The 13,717-nt window shown below is 51.8% G+C and overlaps 1 protein-coding gene across 1 annotated transcript in view; it reads right to left on the reverse strand.

The window, feature by feature from the left end:
* Positions 1-4,607: 4,607 nt before the first annotated feature.
* Positions 4,608-13,717, reverse strand: part of OLFM2 (olfactomedin 2) — a 77,602-nt gene continuing 68,492 nt past the window's right edge. The window contains exons 2-6 of the mRNA NM_001434875.1: positions 11,524-11,673; positions 8,450-8,596; positions 7,729-7,948; positions 7,293-7,399; positions 4,608-5,772 (exon numbers count right to left, since the gene is read on the reverse strand). Coding sequence (NP_001421804.1) covers positions 5,095-5,772; positions 7,293-7,399; positions 7,729-7,948; positions 8,450-8,596; positions 11,524-11,673 — 1,302 coding nt within the window. The 3' untranslated portion in view covers positions 4,608-5,094. The remainder of the gene's footprint in view (positions 5,773-7,292; positions 7,400-7,728; positions 7,949-8,449; positions 8,597-11,523; positions 11,674-13,717) is intronic.

Raw genomic sequence — 13,717 nt, forward strand, 5'->3', positions numbered from 1 at the left:
GCTCTGCTGTCTGGCATTTCATTTCCCATTCCCGGGGCAGCGATCATCTCCCGCCACCTCTGGCGTCAGGTGTCCAGGCCATGTTCCCTCCCTGGGAAGCCACTCCTTTCCCTCAGGGGTGCTTCATAGCAGCAGCAGACTCTCAGGGAAGTGGAACAACAAGGTCCTCAAACTTGGGTGTTCAGGAATGTTCCAGAATGCAAGGGCCCTGACCACACAGCTCTGGGTTCAGCAGGTCAGGTGGAGCAGGAGAATCCTCGGAACCAGAGTGAAGCCCCCATTCACCCTTCGTGCTCTTGGCGCCAGCCCCCCCCCCGCCCCGAACACACACAGCCCGCTTCAGTTGGAACAAAATACTCCCAACACTCTGATGCCCACTTCCCTGTCACCATAAGCATTCTGCCAGGACCCAGGCACCTCTGCAGATGCTAATACCATGGCAACAGGGAGCAGGGGCACTGCCAGATGTCTCTGAGAGCAGGGGTCCTGCCCAGCCTTCTGGTGGCAGGTGGGGGGAGTTCTGTGCTGGAACATGGTAAGGGGAGGGTCATTGAGCAGAAGGAATCCCTGCAGCAGATGTGGGAGGGGGCAGGACTCTTCAGGTGGAGGCCAGGGGCGTGGCCCACCTGTTCTGCATGACTCCTCACAGATGCCCCTGGATCCAGGCCAGGCAGGAGGCTCAGAGGTCAGTCAGGGGGTTCATGGGCGTGTTGGAAAAGGGGTTATGTCCATTCTGCACCCCACACACACCCTTAATGGGGACCAGCCTGGATCTTGGGAGTGATGGGCTAGCAGGGATTGGGAATCCAATAAAATAAGCCCTTCCTGGCCTGACGCCGAGGAAGAGCACCCCCTACCCCCAGGGCTGAGTCTCTTACCACAGGCCTGAGTTGCTCATAAATAGTCACCTGGGCCGACTCCCGTCTGGCCAGTTTCTGGAGCAGTTGCTTTCTGCCTGCTAGCACACTTGTCATTAGGGAGGTTTAATGAGCCTCCTCTCAGCTCTGGCTGCTTGGCTGCCCCTCCAGACAGACCCTTCTACCACCGTCTGTGGGGGCCACGAAGCAGGCAGAGGCCCCACTGTCGTTCTCGGGGGCTGGGGGAGACATCGCCCCCCGCTCCTGGTCCAGTGGAGCCTCTGGGAAGGATTGGAAATGAGTACTTGGGGGCAGAAAGGTTTGCAGGGTCCTCCTCCAAAGTACCACCTGAGAAGTGGGCCTGTGCCCCTTTCTTAACACCAAACGCCCAAGGAAAGTCTCCCTGAGCTCCCAGGCATCTAAGATACTGTTGGGGAAGGGAGAGGGTAGGGGTGCATTTTCCTGGGTAGGGGCTGGTAGGGAATTTTTTTTTTTTTTTTTGCCTTGCCACCTGGCTTATGGGGTCTTAGTTTCCTGACCAGGGATGGAACATGTGCCCCCTGTTGTCCTTAGGTGTGTGTCTGTCCTGGCGGTCCCCACCTGCCTCCATGGACCTCCCTCTTCCTTTGTCTAGCAGCAGCCAAATCCCAAACACAGAAAGTTGCTCTTAGATAAACATGCCCTGGAGCCCTCTCAGCATCCATAATTCAGAAGCTGTGGCTTCTGTCACCTGCTCCACACTCCCACCCACCTGCTCCTGCCCAGAATCCAGGCCCTGGATCCCAAGCCCTATGATGAGAATATAGTCTACGCCACTGGTCTGGCACCTCCCTGCTCAAACTACCTTAGGGGCAGTGTGGTCACTTCAGTTCATGGTGACGTGGGTACTGCCACTGGCTGGTCTGCAGAGCTTCCCCCGTGAAGCCAGTCACGTCCATCATAGGGGAAGTTGGGATCAGCAGGCGACCTTGGACACAGGCGGATGACATGTGACCCAGGCCAGGGTCAAGGGATGGGGGGTTATTTCTCCTGCCCATATTTTGTTGTTCAGTCGCTCAGTTGTGTCCAACTCTTGGCGACCCCATGGACCACAGCACGCCAGGCTTCTCTGTCCTCCACTGTCTCCTGGAGTTTGCTCAAACTCATGTCCACCCATCTCATCCTCTGTTGCCCCCTTTTCCTCTTGCTCTCCATCTTTCCCAGCATCAAGGTCTTTTCCAGTGAGCTGGCTCTTCACATCAGATGGCCAAAGTACTGGAGCTTCAGCTTCAGCATCAGTCCCTCCAATGAATATTCAGGGTTGTTGGAACAAAAGCCACCAATGCAAAAGTATTGGAGGGCGGGGCCTGCCCCTGTGTTGTGTGTATGAGAGAAGGCACCATTCTAATGCCAGGGACCTGTGGGCATCGATGCCCAATATGATGGGAGGGATGGGGTACAGATGTTCTAAGGTGAGTGTTTTTGGTGTGTGTGTGTATGTGTGTGTGTGTGTTTTAAGCAGGTACAGAGCAAAGTGCTTATCCAGGAATCGATTCTTTTCATGTCAAACTTGCTAATTTAAATGGAAATTAATTGCTTTTCTTGACGATTTCTTTAAAAATTGGTTTTAAATGCATGCATCAGGCAGTCACATTTATTATTCATTGGTTTCACTGGCAATACAGCCCCAGTGTCCGCGTTCCGGGAGATGCCAGCACAGAGCAGAGATGATTTAATCAAGAGGCCATTAATTAGAGATGGGGAGACAGGGAGGGAGGGTTCCTCCCACAGGAGCAGGTTTGGCCACCTCTGTGGCCTCAGCAGGGGGCGGTGGGGTTGGAGGGAAGGGGAGCCTGGGTGGGTGGGGCTGTTTGCATGATGTTTCTGCTAGAGATTTCAGTGGGGTGGGGGCCATGCGTTGGGGCAAAGGTGGGAGTACGGGGTGCACAATCTTTGTTCCTGGCCACAGCTCCAGAGGTGACTGTCCTTCCCCCTCACCTTGCTGTCTGTCGCCCAGGCCACCAAGGATCTGGCTAAAATAAAGCCTTCATTGTGTCCTTCCCATTCTGTGACCCCCCTTCCACCCCACCTCAGTCACATTAACAAGGCTTCTGAGGACCTCGACTCTGCTGACTTCTTCAATTTCTTCCCGACTTGTTCAACACACCCTTCCTGTCTCTGAGACTTGCTCGCTTTGCCCATTTCTTTCCCTCCAGGAGCCCCGATCTCCACGTCAGTCCCCGTTGAGGACTATCCCTGCCCAAGCCAGGGCATCAGGTGTGGGTGTGTCCAGTGGAAGACCCCCCCCCACCCTCGCACTTTCAGACTGTTGCTACCTTTTTGTTACTAGCGCACTCAGAACTGGTGCAAGTTACACAAAATGGCTTTGAAATTACAAAGCCAAAATAAGAAAAAGGGAAAATTCTGCTCTGTCCCACTCTCTCTCGGTGGTGTTGGTGTTCAGTCACTCAGTCATGTCTGACTCTGCAGCCCCGTGGACTGCAGCATGCCAGGCTGCCCTGTCCTCCACTATCTCCTGGAGTTTGCTCAAACTCATGTCCATCAAGTCGGTGATGCCACCTAACCATCTCATCCCCTGCTCCGCCCCTTTCTCCTTTTGCCTTCAATCCTTCCCAGCACCAGGTTCTTTTCCAATGAGTCGGTCTTCGGAGCTTCTGCTTCAGCAACAGTCTTTCCAATGAATATTCAGGGTTGATTTCCTTTAGGATTATCTGGTTTGATATTCTCTTTTGGCCACACCATGAGGCATGAGAGATCCTAGTTCCCCGACCAGATGACCAGGGATCGAACCCACAGCCCCTGCAGTGGAAAGAGTGGAGTTTTAACCACTGGACCACCAGGGAAGTCCCATCATACCTATATTCTTAAAAGCAGCCAAACTGTTAAAAAAAAAAAAATGTTAAAAGTTGCCAGATGGTCACCAGTGATGCACCAGTGTGATCAGTGAGTGAAAGAAAAAAAAAAAAAAAACTGGCAATGGGGTTTCCCTGGCAATCCAGTGATTAAGACTTTACCTTCCAGTTCAGGAGGGCAGGTTTGATCCCTGGTCGGGTCGGGCAGCTAAGATCTCACATACCTCCTGGCCAAAACCCAAAAACAGAGAAGCAACACTTGTAACAAATTCAATAAAGACTTTAAAAATGGTCCACATCAAAAAATGTCTTAAAAAAACACTGACAATATTCACTTGAGGCCAGTCTTCAGTGTCATGATAGAATTTGCGGTTGTTTGGATCCTGGTGTTTGGATCAACTGAAACAGCTTTGGATTGGGTCTCCTCGCCTGGCTTCCCAAAGGGCTCACCCTACCATGATCCCTGCCCTCATCCCTCCCACCCCACCCTCTACCCCCAACCCCCCTTCACCCCCACCCTCAGGCTGGGCTTGTGCGTGCACGCATGCCAAGTCCCTTCAGTCGTGTCCAACTCTTTGCGACTCTGTGCACTGTAGCACCCGCCAGGCTCCTCTGTCCATGGGATTCTCTAGGCAAGACTATTGGAGTGAGTTGCCATGCCCTCCTCCAGGGGATCTTCCAGACCCAGGGATCAAACTTGCCATCTCTTAAGTCCCCTGCCTTGGCAGGCAGGTTCTTTACCACTAGCATCACCTAGGAAGCCCCGGACTTGTGCTTACCTGCCCCTATTCACAAAGCTCGTGTCCTCAGACAAGGGAACCCAGCTGGGATGGGCCTCCAGGCTCACCCTCCACCTCGCCTCCTCTGCCTCTTCTAGACACACAGAGCAATTAAAGCATCAAATGTCAAAGATCCCGTTTATTCCGGCAACCCGGAAAGAAAAAGTGTAAATTAAAAAAAGAAAAAAAGAAACAGATCCATGCACTCAACTCCTTGGGTTGGGAAGAAGGGATGTGGGGAGAGGAGAAGAGGGTCTGGGTGGGATGCAAAAAGGGAAGGGAAGGAGGGAAGAGAGAGAGAGACAGATAAGCAGAGAGAGAGAAAGAGACCTGGAGAGTCAGATCAAATGAAAGAGAGGCATCAGGAAAAAAAAAGATGTATCAAAATCAGATCATAAAGAAGAGACAATACAGAGAAAACGCACCAATAGAAATACAGAGGCACAGAATGAAAGCTGGGCGCAAAGGTGGAGAGAGAAAAAACAGTACTGGGAGGAAGAGAGGGAGGGAAAGAGAGGGCAGGACAGAGACATAAACTTGGAGGGACACAGCGGAGTGGAAAGGGCCCCCGTGGCCCTCATGTGGCAGCGCAGGCGACGGCAGCCCCTAGGGGTCCCCGGCGGTGCTGATGACATGGAAGAGGGTGACGTTGTAGAGCACCTGGTGGCCGTTGTTCCAGGTGTAGAGGGCCCGCTCCCGGGGGTTGTAATCCAGCATGGAGATGTGGGAATACTGGTTGTGGAAGGGCACGTCCGTGTACTCATAGCTGGACGTGTTGGTGAAGTAGGCGAAGTAGACCTTGGCCCCGGCCAGGTGGGAGTTGGTCACATAGAGCACGCCGCAGATCATGAAGGCCTCGCCGGCACTGCGCTTGGGGTAGCCAGTGTCCCACGAGCGCACGACCTCCAGGGTGTGCGGGTCCAGCCGGCTGACCACGATATTGCCCGCATTCTGGTTGGTGGTGTACACGGCCCAGAGCCCGCTCTCGTCCACCATGAAGTCCATGTCCGAGAAGCCACCCCAGGAGTAGGGGAAGGTGTTGTTGTAGCCGGCCCCGGGGAGGCTCCGCTGCACCAGCACGGAGCGAGAGCGGAAGTGGTACTTGACCACCACATTGCTCTGGTACTTGTTGTAGAACAGGGAGCCGTTGTACACCACGTGGCCGGTGCCGGCCCACGGCTGGGGCAGCAGGTGCTGGATAAAGTTCTGACCCTTGATGAAGTCTCCCAGAGTGCGGAACTCCAGGACGCGCCGGCCCTTGTAATAGCCATCCATGTACCAGACCTGCGAGAGAGCTGTTGGTCACTGCTGGGCCACTGCTGACCAGGGGTCCCAACAGTCACACATCAATCACATAGTCATTAGGGGTCAACAGTCACTTAGTGGTCATTACTCAATCACAGGACGTCTGGTGACCCTTCGTGACCAGGCAACATCCCAGTGACTGGGGTCACTGGGCCAGTGCCATTGGTCTTAGACACTCGGAGAACAGGGCTTGATCCCCCAGAATCAGGGGAAACTGCAGTCCCTGGAGACTCGCCGGGCCTAGGAATTGACTGGTCACTGGATATGGGACAGTTAGCAGTCATGAGACTGTCCTGGGGTGGCAAGAGGTCACCTGAACCCACTGCTTTGGGTAATCCCAGTAACGATAGGTGACTGCCATGTCACCATCATCCTCTCCGTCAACATCACTCACTGTCCCATGGTAATTAGCAATTACGAGTGCTCTTACTAGTGCTGGTTATTGGGTTAAATATCTTAAAAACTGTAAGGCTGACATTATTATAACCATTTTGAAGATAAGGGAACTCAGGCTCAGCGACATTAAGGAACCTGCCCGAGATTCCCTAGCTAAGAACTGGTGGAAGTGCGATACAAATCCAAGTCTGATTCCCAAACCTAAGCTCTTTTTGTTCGTTTTGCTGGTGGTGGTGGTGGTGGTTTTTTGGTTTCAGCCATGCTGTGTGGCTTGCTGGATCTTAGTTCCCTGACCAGGGGTCAAAATTGGGCCCCGGCAGTGAAATCACCAAGTCCTAACCACTGGGCAGCCAGGGAATTCCCCTCAAACCCAGGCTCTTAACCCCTTGGTTAAATCACCATGATGCCTCAGGAGGTCAATGATCACAGTGGAGAAGTGGCTATTATGGACTTCCCAGATGGCTTAGTGGTAAAGAATGCCAATGCAGGAAACACGGATTCGATCCTTGGGTGGGGAAGATCCCCTGGAGAACAAAATGACAACCTACTCCAGTATTCTTGCCTGGAAAATCTCATGGAAAGAGGAGCCTGGTGGGCCACAGTCCATGGGACTGCAAAAGAATCAGACATAACTAATTGAACGATCTATGACGGTGGCTGCCCAGTGACCAATATCTGTCACTAGGATAGTCACTGAGCAGTTAATGGATGGTTCCTGTGGGCCAGAGGTGACAGGCAATTGTGACCATGGGGGTCACTGGAAGTTCAAAGGTCATCAAGTGGTGCTCATAGATCCTAGTCCTTGGGAAGGCACTGGTCACTGGTGGTTATTCTGAGATCAGTGCTCACTGGGAGCTGGTCAGTGGTACTAGAAACCATTAGTCTCTATACAGTCACTGGACATCAGCTGACTTGCAGATTCACAGAGTTGGAAAGTTCTTGGTCACTTGGTGGTCACTAGACAGACAGTCAGGGGCAGGTCAAGGGCCCTGGAGACCCTAGGACAAGATAATCATTGATGTGGAGTCACTGGGCACCTATGGAGCACCACGGGCTATGTCTCCCTGCCCCCGAGTTCTGACCCCCGGCGTGAGCACACTCACCCGGCTGTCCGCGCTGGGGGCCATCGTGTCCGTCATCCAGGAGCCAAAGCGGGACCCCATGGCCCGAATGGTGATGGGGTTACTGACCCCCGTCAGCTTCCCACAGCCTGGGAGGCAGCAACAGGGGGAATGAGGGTGGAGGATGGGAAGAGTCCGAGGGACACAGGGCAAGGCTGAGGGGGTGTGATCAAACTGAAGCGCTGGGACCAGGGGTGAGGGAAGATCCAGAGATCTGGTCCCAAGGTGGAGTTAGCTTGGGGGTGAGGAGGGGTAGGGTCAGGGCCATTTCCCGTTTTGGGGGTCTATTTTTGGCCTTGGGTAGGAAAGTCAAGGATCAACGTTTGGAAGTTAGAGGTCAAAACTGTGCTCTGAACACGCAGAGGGTATTGGGGTTGGAGGTGGAGGTCAGGGGTCAAGGTCAAACATCAAGGCATACCCAGCTTTTGGGCGCAGGCATGGAGCCGGGCCTCCAGGGCCATCACCCGCTGCTGCAGGTCCTCGTAGCCGTAGGCGCCCATCTCTTCCTGGATGGTGGCAAGGCTGCCGGACAGATTCCTCACCTCCTCTCGCAGGCGCACGATGGTCCGTGTGTCCGCCTTGTACTGCTCCAGGACTGAGCTCAGCGGCAACAGCTCTGTCATCCTGTCCTTCAGCTCCTGCCCCCAAGAGGGAACCTGTGCTGATCCCGACCCCTAACCAGTGACCCAGACCTGGCTCCAACCTTCAACCCACAACTTCACTCATTTGGGGGGGGTATTATTTTTATGGGAGTATAATCACTTTACCATGTAGTGTTGGTGTCTGCTGTACAACAAAGTGAATCAGTCAAATGTATACACATATCCCCTCCCTCTTGAGCCTCCCTCCTACCCAACCCCAATTGCTGTTGTTCAGTTGCTCAGTCATGTCCTACTCTCTGCAACCCCATGGACTGCAGTATGCCAGGCTTCCCTGTCCTTCACTATCTCCTGGAGTTTGCTCATGTCCACATAGTTGGTGCCAGCAATCCCACCCCTTATCTTTGATGCACACCTGACTCTTGACATTCAGCCCAATTAGGACCGCAGATCCCAGTCAACCCTCTGTCCTTCCGGGAAGTAATGGGCACCAATCCCAGTTCTTCCTTTGACCTCTGACCTGAACCCTGAAGGACACACCTGGAAGCTCTTGGCCGAGAGGGACCCGTCGGCTGCCCGGAGCCGCGCATCCAGGCTCCGCATGAGGGTCTCCATGCTGCGCACATACTGGAGGTCCCGGTACGTCCGCAACTCAAGAACCTCCATGGACTGGGAGACGTTCTGAACCTAGGAAGCGGGAGGGTTAGGGCGAGCCCAACTCCTGTCCCCATCCCCGGGGATGCCGCAGACAAGACCTGGTGGGGCCAGAGGCTAAACACCCAACCAACCTTCTCCTCCCGACCTTACCAGCAACCTCCCAAAGCACGCCCAATCTATCCATCTGGTCTGGCCACCACCACCTCCCACCTCTCCCTGCCTCCCTGCTCTCCTCGCCTCCACCCTCATTCACAGCAGTCAAGTTTCCACACAGCAGCCAGAGGGAATTTTTCTTTTTTCTTTTCTTTTGTCCATACTGAGAAGCATGTGGGATCTTAGTTCCCCAGCCAGGGGGCAAATGCATGCCCCCTACAGTGGGAGCGCACAGTCTTAACCTCTGGACCCTTGGGAGAGTCTGGAGAGGGAGTTTTTCAAAAGGAAGATTGAGTCACCTTCTCCTGCAGACCCTGCGAGCTGGTTCTGCCCCTTGGCCTGCCTCCTCTCCATGTTCATCTACTCCAACGACCAGCCCAACTTCACTCTCATAGGCTCAAAGCTCCTTCCCTTCTCAGGGCCTTTGTTGTTGTTCAGTTGCTAAGTCGTGTCTGAGTCTTTGCGACCCCATGAACTGTAGCACCCCAGGCTCCTCTATCCTCCGACATCTCCAGAGTTTGCTCAAACTCATGTCCATTGAGTCGGTCATGCCATCCAATCATCTCATCCTCTGTCACCCCCTTCTCCTCCTGCCTTCAATCTTTTCCAGCATCAAGGTCTTTTCCTGTGAGTTGGCTCTTTGTATCAGGTGGCCAAAGTATTAGAGCTTCAGCTTCAGCATCATTTCTTCCAATGAATATTCAGGACTGATTTCCTTTACGATTGACTGTTTTGATCTCCTTGCAGTCCAAGAGACTCTCAAGAGTCTTCTCCAACACCACAGTTCAAAAGCATCAATTCTTTGGCACTCAGCTTTCTTTATAGTCCAACTCTTACATCTGTCCACGACTGCTGGGCCTTTGCACTTGCTGATCCCTCTATCTGGAGCGCTCTTCCTCTCGTCTTCCCACAGCTGGCTCCTCTTCACCCTTCATGTCTCAGCTCCAGCATCACCTCCTCAGAGTGGCCTTCCCCAATCACCCTCCCTCAAGGGGCCACTCACCCTCTCTCCCTTATGGGGTTATTTTTTTCCAGTTGTGAATACTACCTGGAACATTCTTATTCATCTGCCTCCTTCAGGTGGGGTCCTCAGAGGCAGACCTGGTGTTTGGTTTGTCCACAGCTGAATTCTCAATAAATACTAGATGCTCAGTAAATACGAGTAAATGATGGAATGAAACCTCCCTTGCCCTGACCTCTCTGAATCAGCCCGAGGGCTCCCTAGGTCCCACCTCCACCTGGCTAAGGTGAGCTCCTCCCAGTCAAGGTGAACTCAGAGACAACGCTGGATGCTTGTTGAAATACGCAGACATTCCTGAACCATTGTCCATGTGACACTTGGAAGTTCTGAGAAAGCCAAAAAACAGCCTGATAGCCATCCTGGACGTCACAAAACATTTTAAGAGTCATTGTCAATAATCAGGGGACACCCCCTGGATGTGTTTAGTTTTAGGTTTACAGTCTACGGGAACTTGAATACAATTTGTATTTTGCTGTTGTGTGAAAATTGTATGAATCTTGTGTGTGTGTATGTGTGAAAATCATTCAGTCGTGTCTGACTCTTCTGTGACCCCATAGCCAGTAGCTCACCAGGCTCCTAAGTGTATGGGATTCTCCAGGCAAGAATACTGGATATTGCCTTCTTCAGGGGATCTTCCCAATCCAAGGATCAAACCTGGGTCTCCTGCATTGCAGGAGATTCTTTACATTCTGAGCCACCAGGAAATCCCTGTATAAATCTTAATTATGCTAAATTGATTCACAGTGCTTTTCAGGTCTACTATATCCTTCTACTTTTTGTCTATGCATTCTATTTATTTTTGAGACTTTGATATTAAAACTCCAACTAAAAAATTTATCTGCTTAAAAAAATTGTAATATATAGTAGAACTATATGTAACTTCTGTATTTTCCAAGTCTCCTGTAAATGCTTTATCATACTTTCATAACTTAAAAAATAAAAAAAGAAAGGAAAAAAAAAACAATCAGGGGACACCACATGGTCATCTTGGACTGTTCTGGTGTCGCAGGCAGACAAGACTTTGGTGCCAACAAGGGTCTCTGTCCTCAGCTTCCTCCTCTACAAGAGGATGGTGGGAGGTAGCTAGTCCCTTTCAACACTGACTTCAGAACTGACTCATAAGCAGTTCATCTGGGTAGTGGCAAAGAACAGCAATCAGCCTGTAAAGGGCACCCAAATATCCTTGGATTGAATTGCTGTTGTTTAATTACTAAGTCGTGTCTGACTCTTTCTGACCCCATGGACTGTAGCCCGCCAGGCTCCTCTGTCCCTGGCATTCTCCAGGCAAGCATACCAGAGTGGGTTGCCATTCCCTTCTCCAGGGAATCTCCCCAAACCAAAGATCAAACTTGAGTCTCCTACATTGGCAAGTGGATTCTTTACCACTGAGCCACCTGGGAAGTGCTTGGATTGAACGGGGACCAGTTTCTATCAGTCACAATCAGAAGGGGAAGGAATCTTCACGTATCTTGGGATGGAGGGCGAGACCCTTCTTAGCAGCTGAGTCCTGAGGCTGAATACATAGTGCGGTTGGAGCTCACACACCAGAGATGCAGATGCTTGCCATTGGAGTTCACCTTCCCTGTGTCCACACAGTGCTCAGCTTCTTCTCCAAAGAAGCAGCAGAGAGATTTTGACTAAAACACCCACCCGGAGGGCAGCCAGGTTATCCACCAGCTTTGCATAATCATGGCTTAGATCCAGTCCCGGCTGACCTGGTGGGAAGCAGAGGAGAGGGTGGGGAAGTGAGAGATTTTCACAGGGGAACCTGGACGGTGCTTACCTTCTCCATCAGCTGCCGCAGCTCCCGGCTCCGGCCGTCTCGGGAGCAGGTGCTTTGCGCAGGGATCACAGCCGTGCAGATGCATTTTCCGTCGGGGGCCTGGGCTGAGGTGTACAGCTGCCAGCCTTCCTCTGGGCTTTGGAAGAGGGTCTGCGAGGAGGTCAGGGTCAGAGAGCGGGAACCCCAAGAGGGATTCACCCCCTCACCCCCTGGCAGAAAAAGGGGATCCCAGGGAGATGACAGATGCCCTTCCCTGGATGCTTGGGATGTCCCAGACCATGTGCTCTGCGTGCCAGGGGTGTGTGATCTAAATCCTTCCTCAGGGAAAGCCCCATTTTACAGGTGACAAGATTGAGGTACAAGGGGTGAAGGAACACAGCAAGGAACTGTGGGATACAAGCCCTTCCACAAAATGAGAGTTCATTCTCTCACACGTATTTGCACACGTACACACCACTGCCTCCATAACCACCATTAGAACATAGACCAGGGGACTTCCCTGATGGTCCCGCAGTTAAGAATCCACCTTTGCAACGCAGGGACTTCAGGTTCAATCCCTGGTTGGGGAACTAAGATCCCACATGCTGCAGAGCAACTAAGCCTATGTGCCACGACTACAGTCTGTATATCAAAATGGAAAGCAACCAAGACCCGAGGCAGCCAAATAAATACAAAAAAAAACCTCCACCTGTGCCATTTCGGCTTCCGCAACTCCTGCTCCCTAAAAGCCCGAGCAAGGTAATGGCCAAAGGGTGATACAGTCCTCACCAAGACCTTCAAGTCTTTGCCTGGAAGGCATCATTTTTAGACTCCTACACTAAATTTCAAGTTAGATGATGCCACTTAGATAATTCAATTATCAATTATGGCTGTTTCCCAAACCTGGCTTCTTGGAACCCTGGCAATCTTATCAGGCATGTGAGGAAAAGGGGTGCTCTGTGGTCAAATATGTTTGTGTAATGCTGAGTGAAATGAGGTTTTTTTGTTTTTTTTTTTTAAATGCAGGACTTATCAGAGCCTTTGAAATGCTCATGTGCATCCGGGAACTCAGCCATAATTTCCCAAACTTACTAGAAAATATCTAGTGAGTGCCTACTGTATGCCAGGCATGGGTCTGTGAGAGGGACTAGGAAGAGAGGAGAAATGAAGAAAGTGTATCTATTGCTCCCCACGGATGTGGAGGAGGCAGACTTCAAGTATGGAATCCCACTGATGCTTCCAGAACTATGTGCATGCATGCTAAATGGCTTCAGTCGTATTTGCTCTTTGTCACCCCATGGATTATAGCCTGCCAGGCTCTTTTGTCCATGGGATTTCCCAGTCAAGAAAACAGCAGTGGGTTGCCACACCCTCCTCCAGGGGATCTTCCCAACCCAGGGATCAAACCTTGGACTCCTGAATAGCGGGTGAATTCTGTACCGTCTGAGCCACCCCAGAAGCCCTCTAGAACGATATGCTGCAGTGGATGCTACAAATAAAGTGCAGAGCATAACAAGGGGTGTCCCTAGGCTGAGAGTCTCAGAGGAGGTATACCAGGGACGGGCATTTAAGCTGAACTGGAGGAATGAAAGAGCCAGTAGAAGGGGAGAGAGGAAGGGACATTGGGCACACAAATTCTGACCAATGGGACATCCCTGGTGGTCTAGTGGTTAAGATTTTGTGCTTCCATTGCAAGGGCCTCAGGTTCGAACTCTGGTTTGGAACTAAGATGCCACATGCACCACACAGCACAGCCCACCCTCCAATTCTGATCAATATATGGAGGAACTGGAGAAACACTGCTCAAAAAGCATCAAATCCTCACTGGATGGAGCATACATCATGCCGCCTTGAGCTTCCCCAGAACATACTTCCAGCCAGTCACAAGTCCCAATCTTTTTTATTTTAATGACAATGTTCTTGTTGCTTAGTTGCTAAGTCATGTGTGACTCTTGCAACGCCATGGACTGTAGCCCACCAGGCTCCTCTGTCCATGGAATTTTCCAGGCAAGAATACTGGATAGAGTGGCTTGCCATTTCCTTCTCCAGGGGATCTTCCCTATCCAGGGATTGAACCCCCTGTCTCCCACTTTGGCAGGAGGATTCTTTACCACTGAGTCACCTAGGAAGCTTGCAATTTTAGGGGCCCTAAGAAGGTCTTCATGAGAAGGTGTCATTTGAATAAAGACATGAAGGAAGTGAGGGAGAAGCCTTG

Source organism: Bos taurus, chromosome 7, assembly GCF_002263795.3.
Source record: "Bos taurus isolate L1 Dominette 01449 registration number 42190680 breed Hereford chromosome 7, ARS-UCD2.0, whole genome shotgun sequence".
NCBI classification, from domain to species: Eukaryota; Metazoa; Chordata; class Mammalia; order Artiodactyla; family Bovidae; genus Bos; species Bos taurus.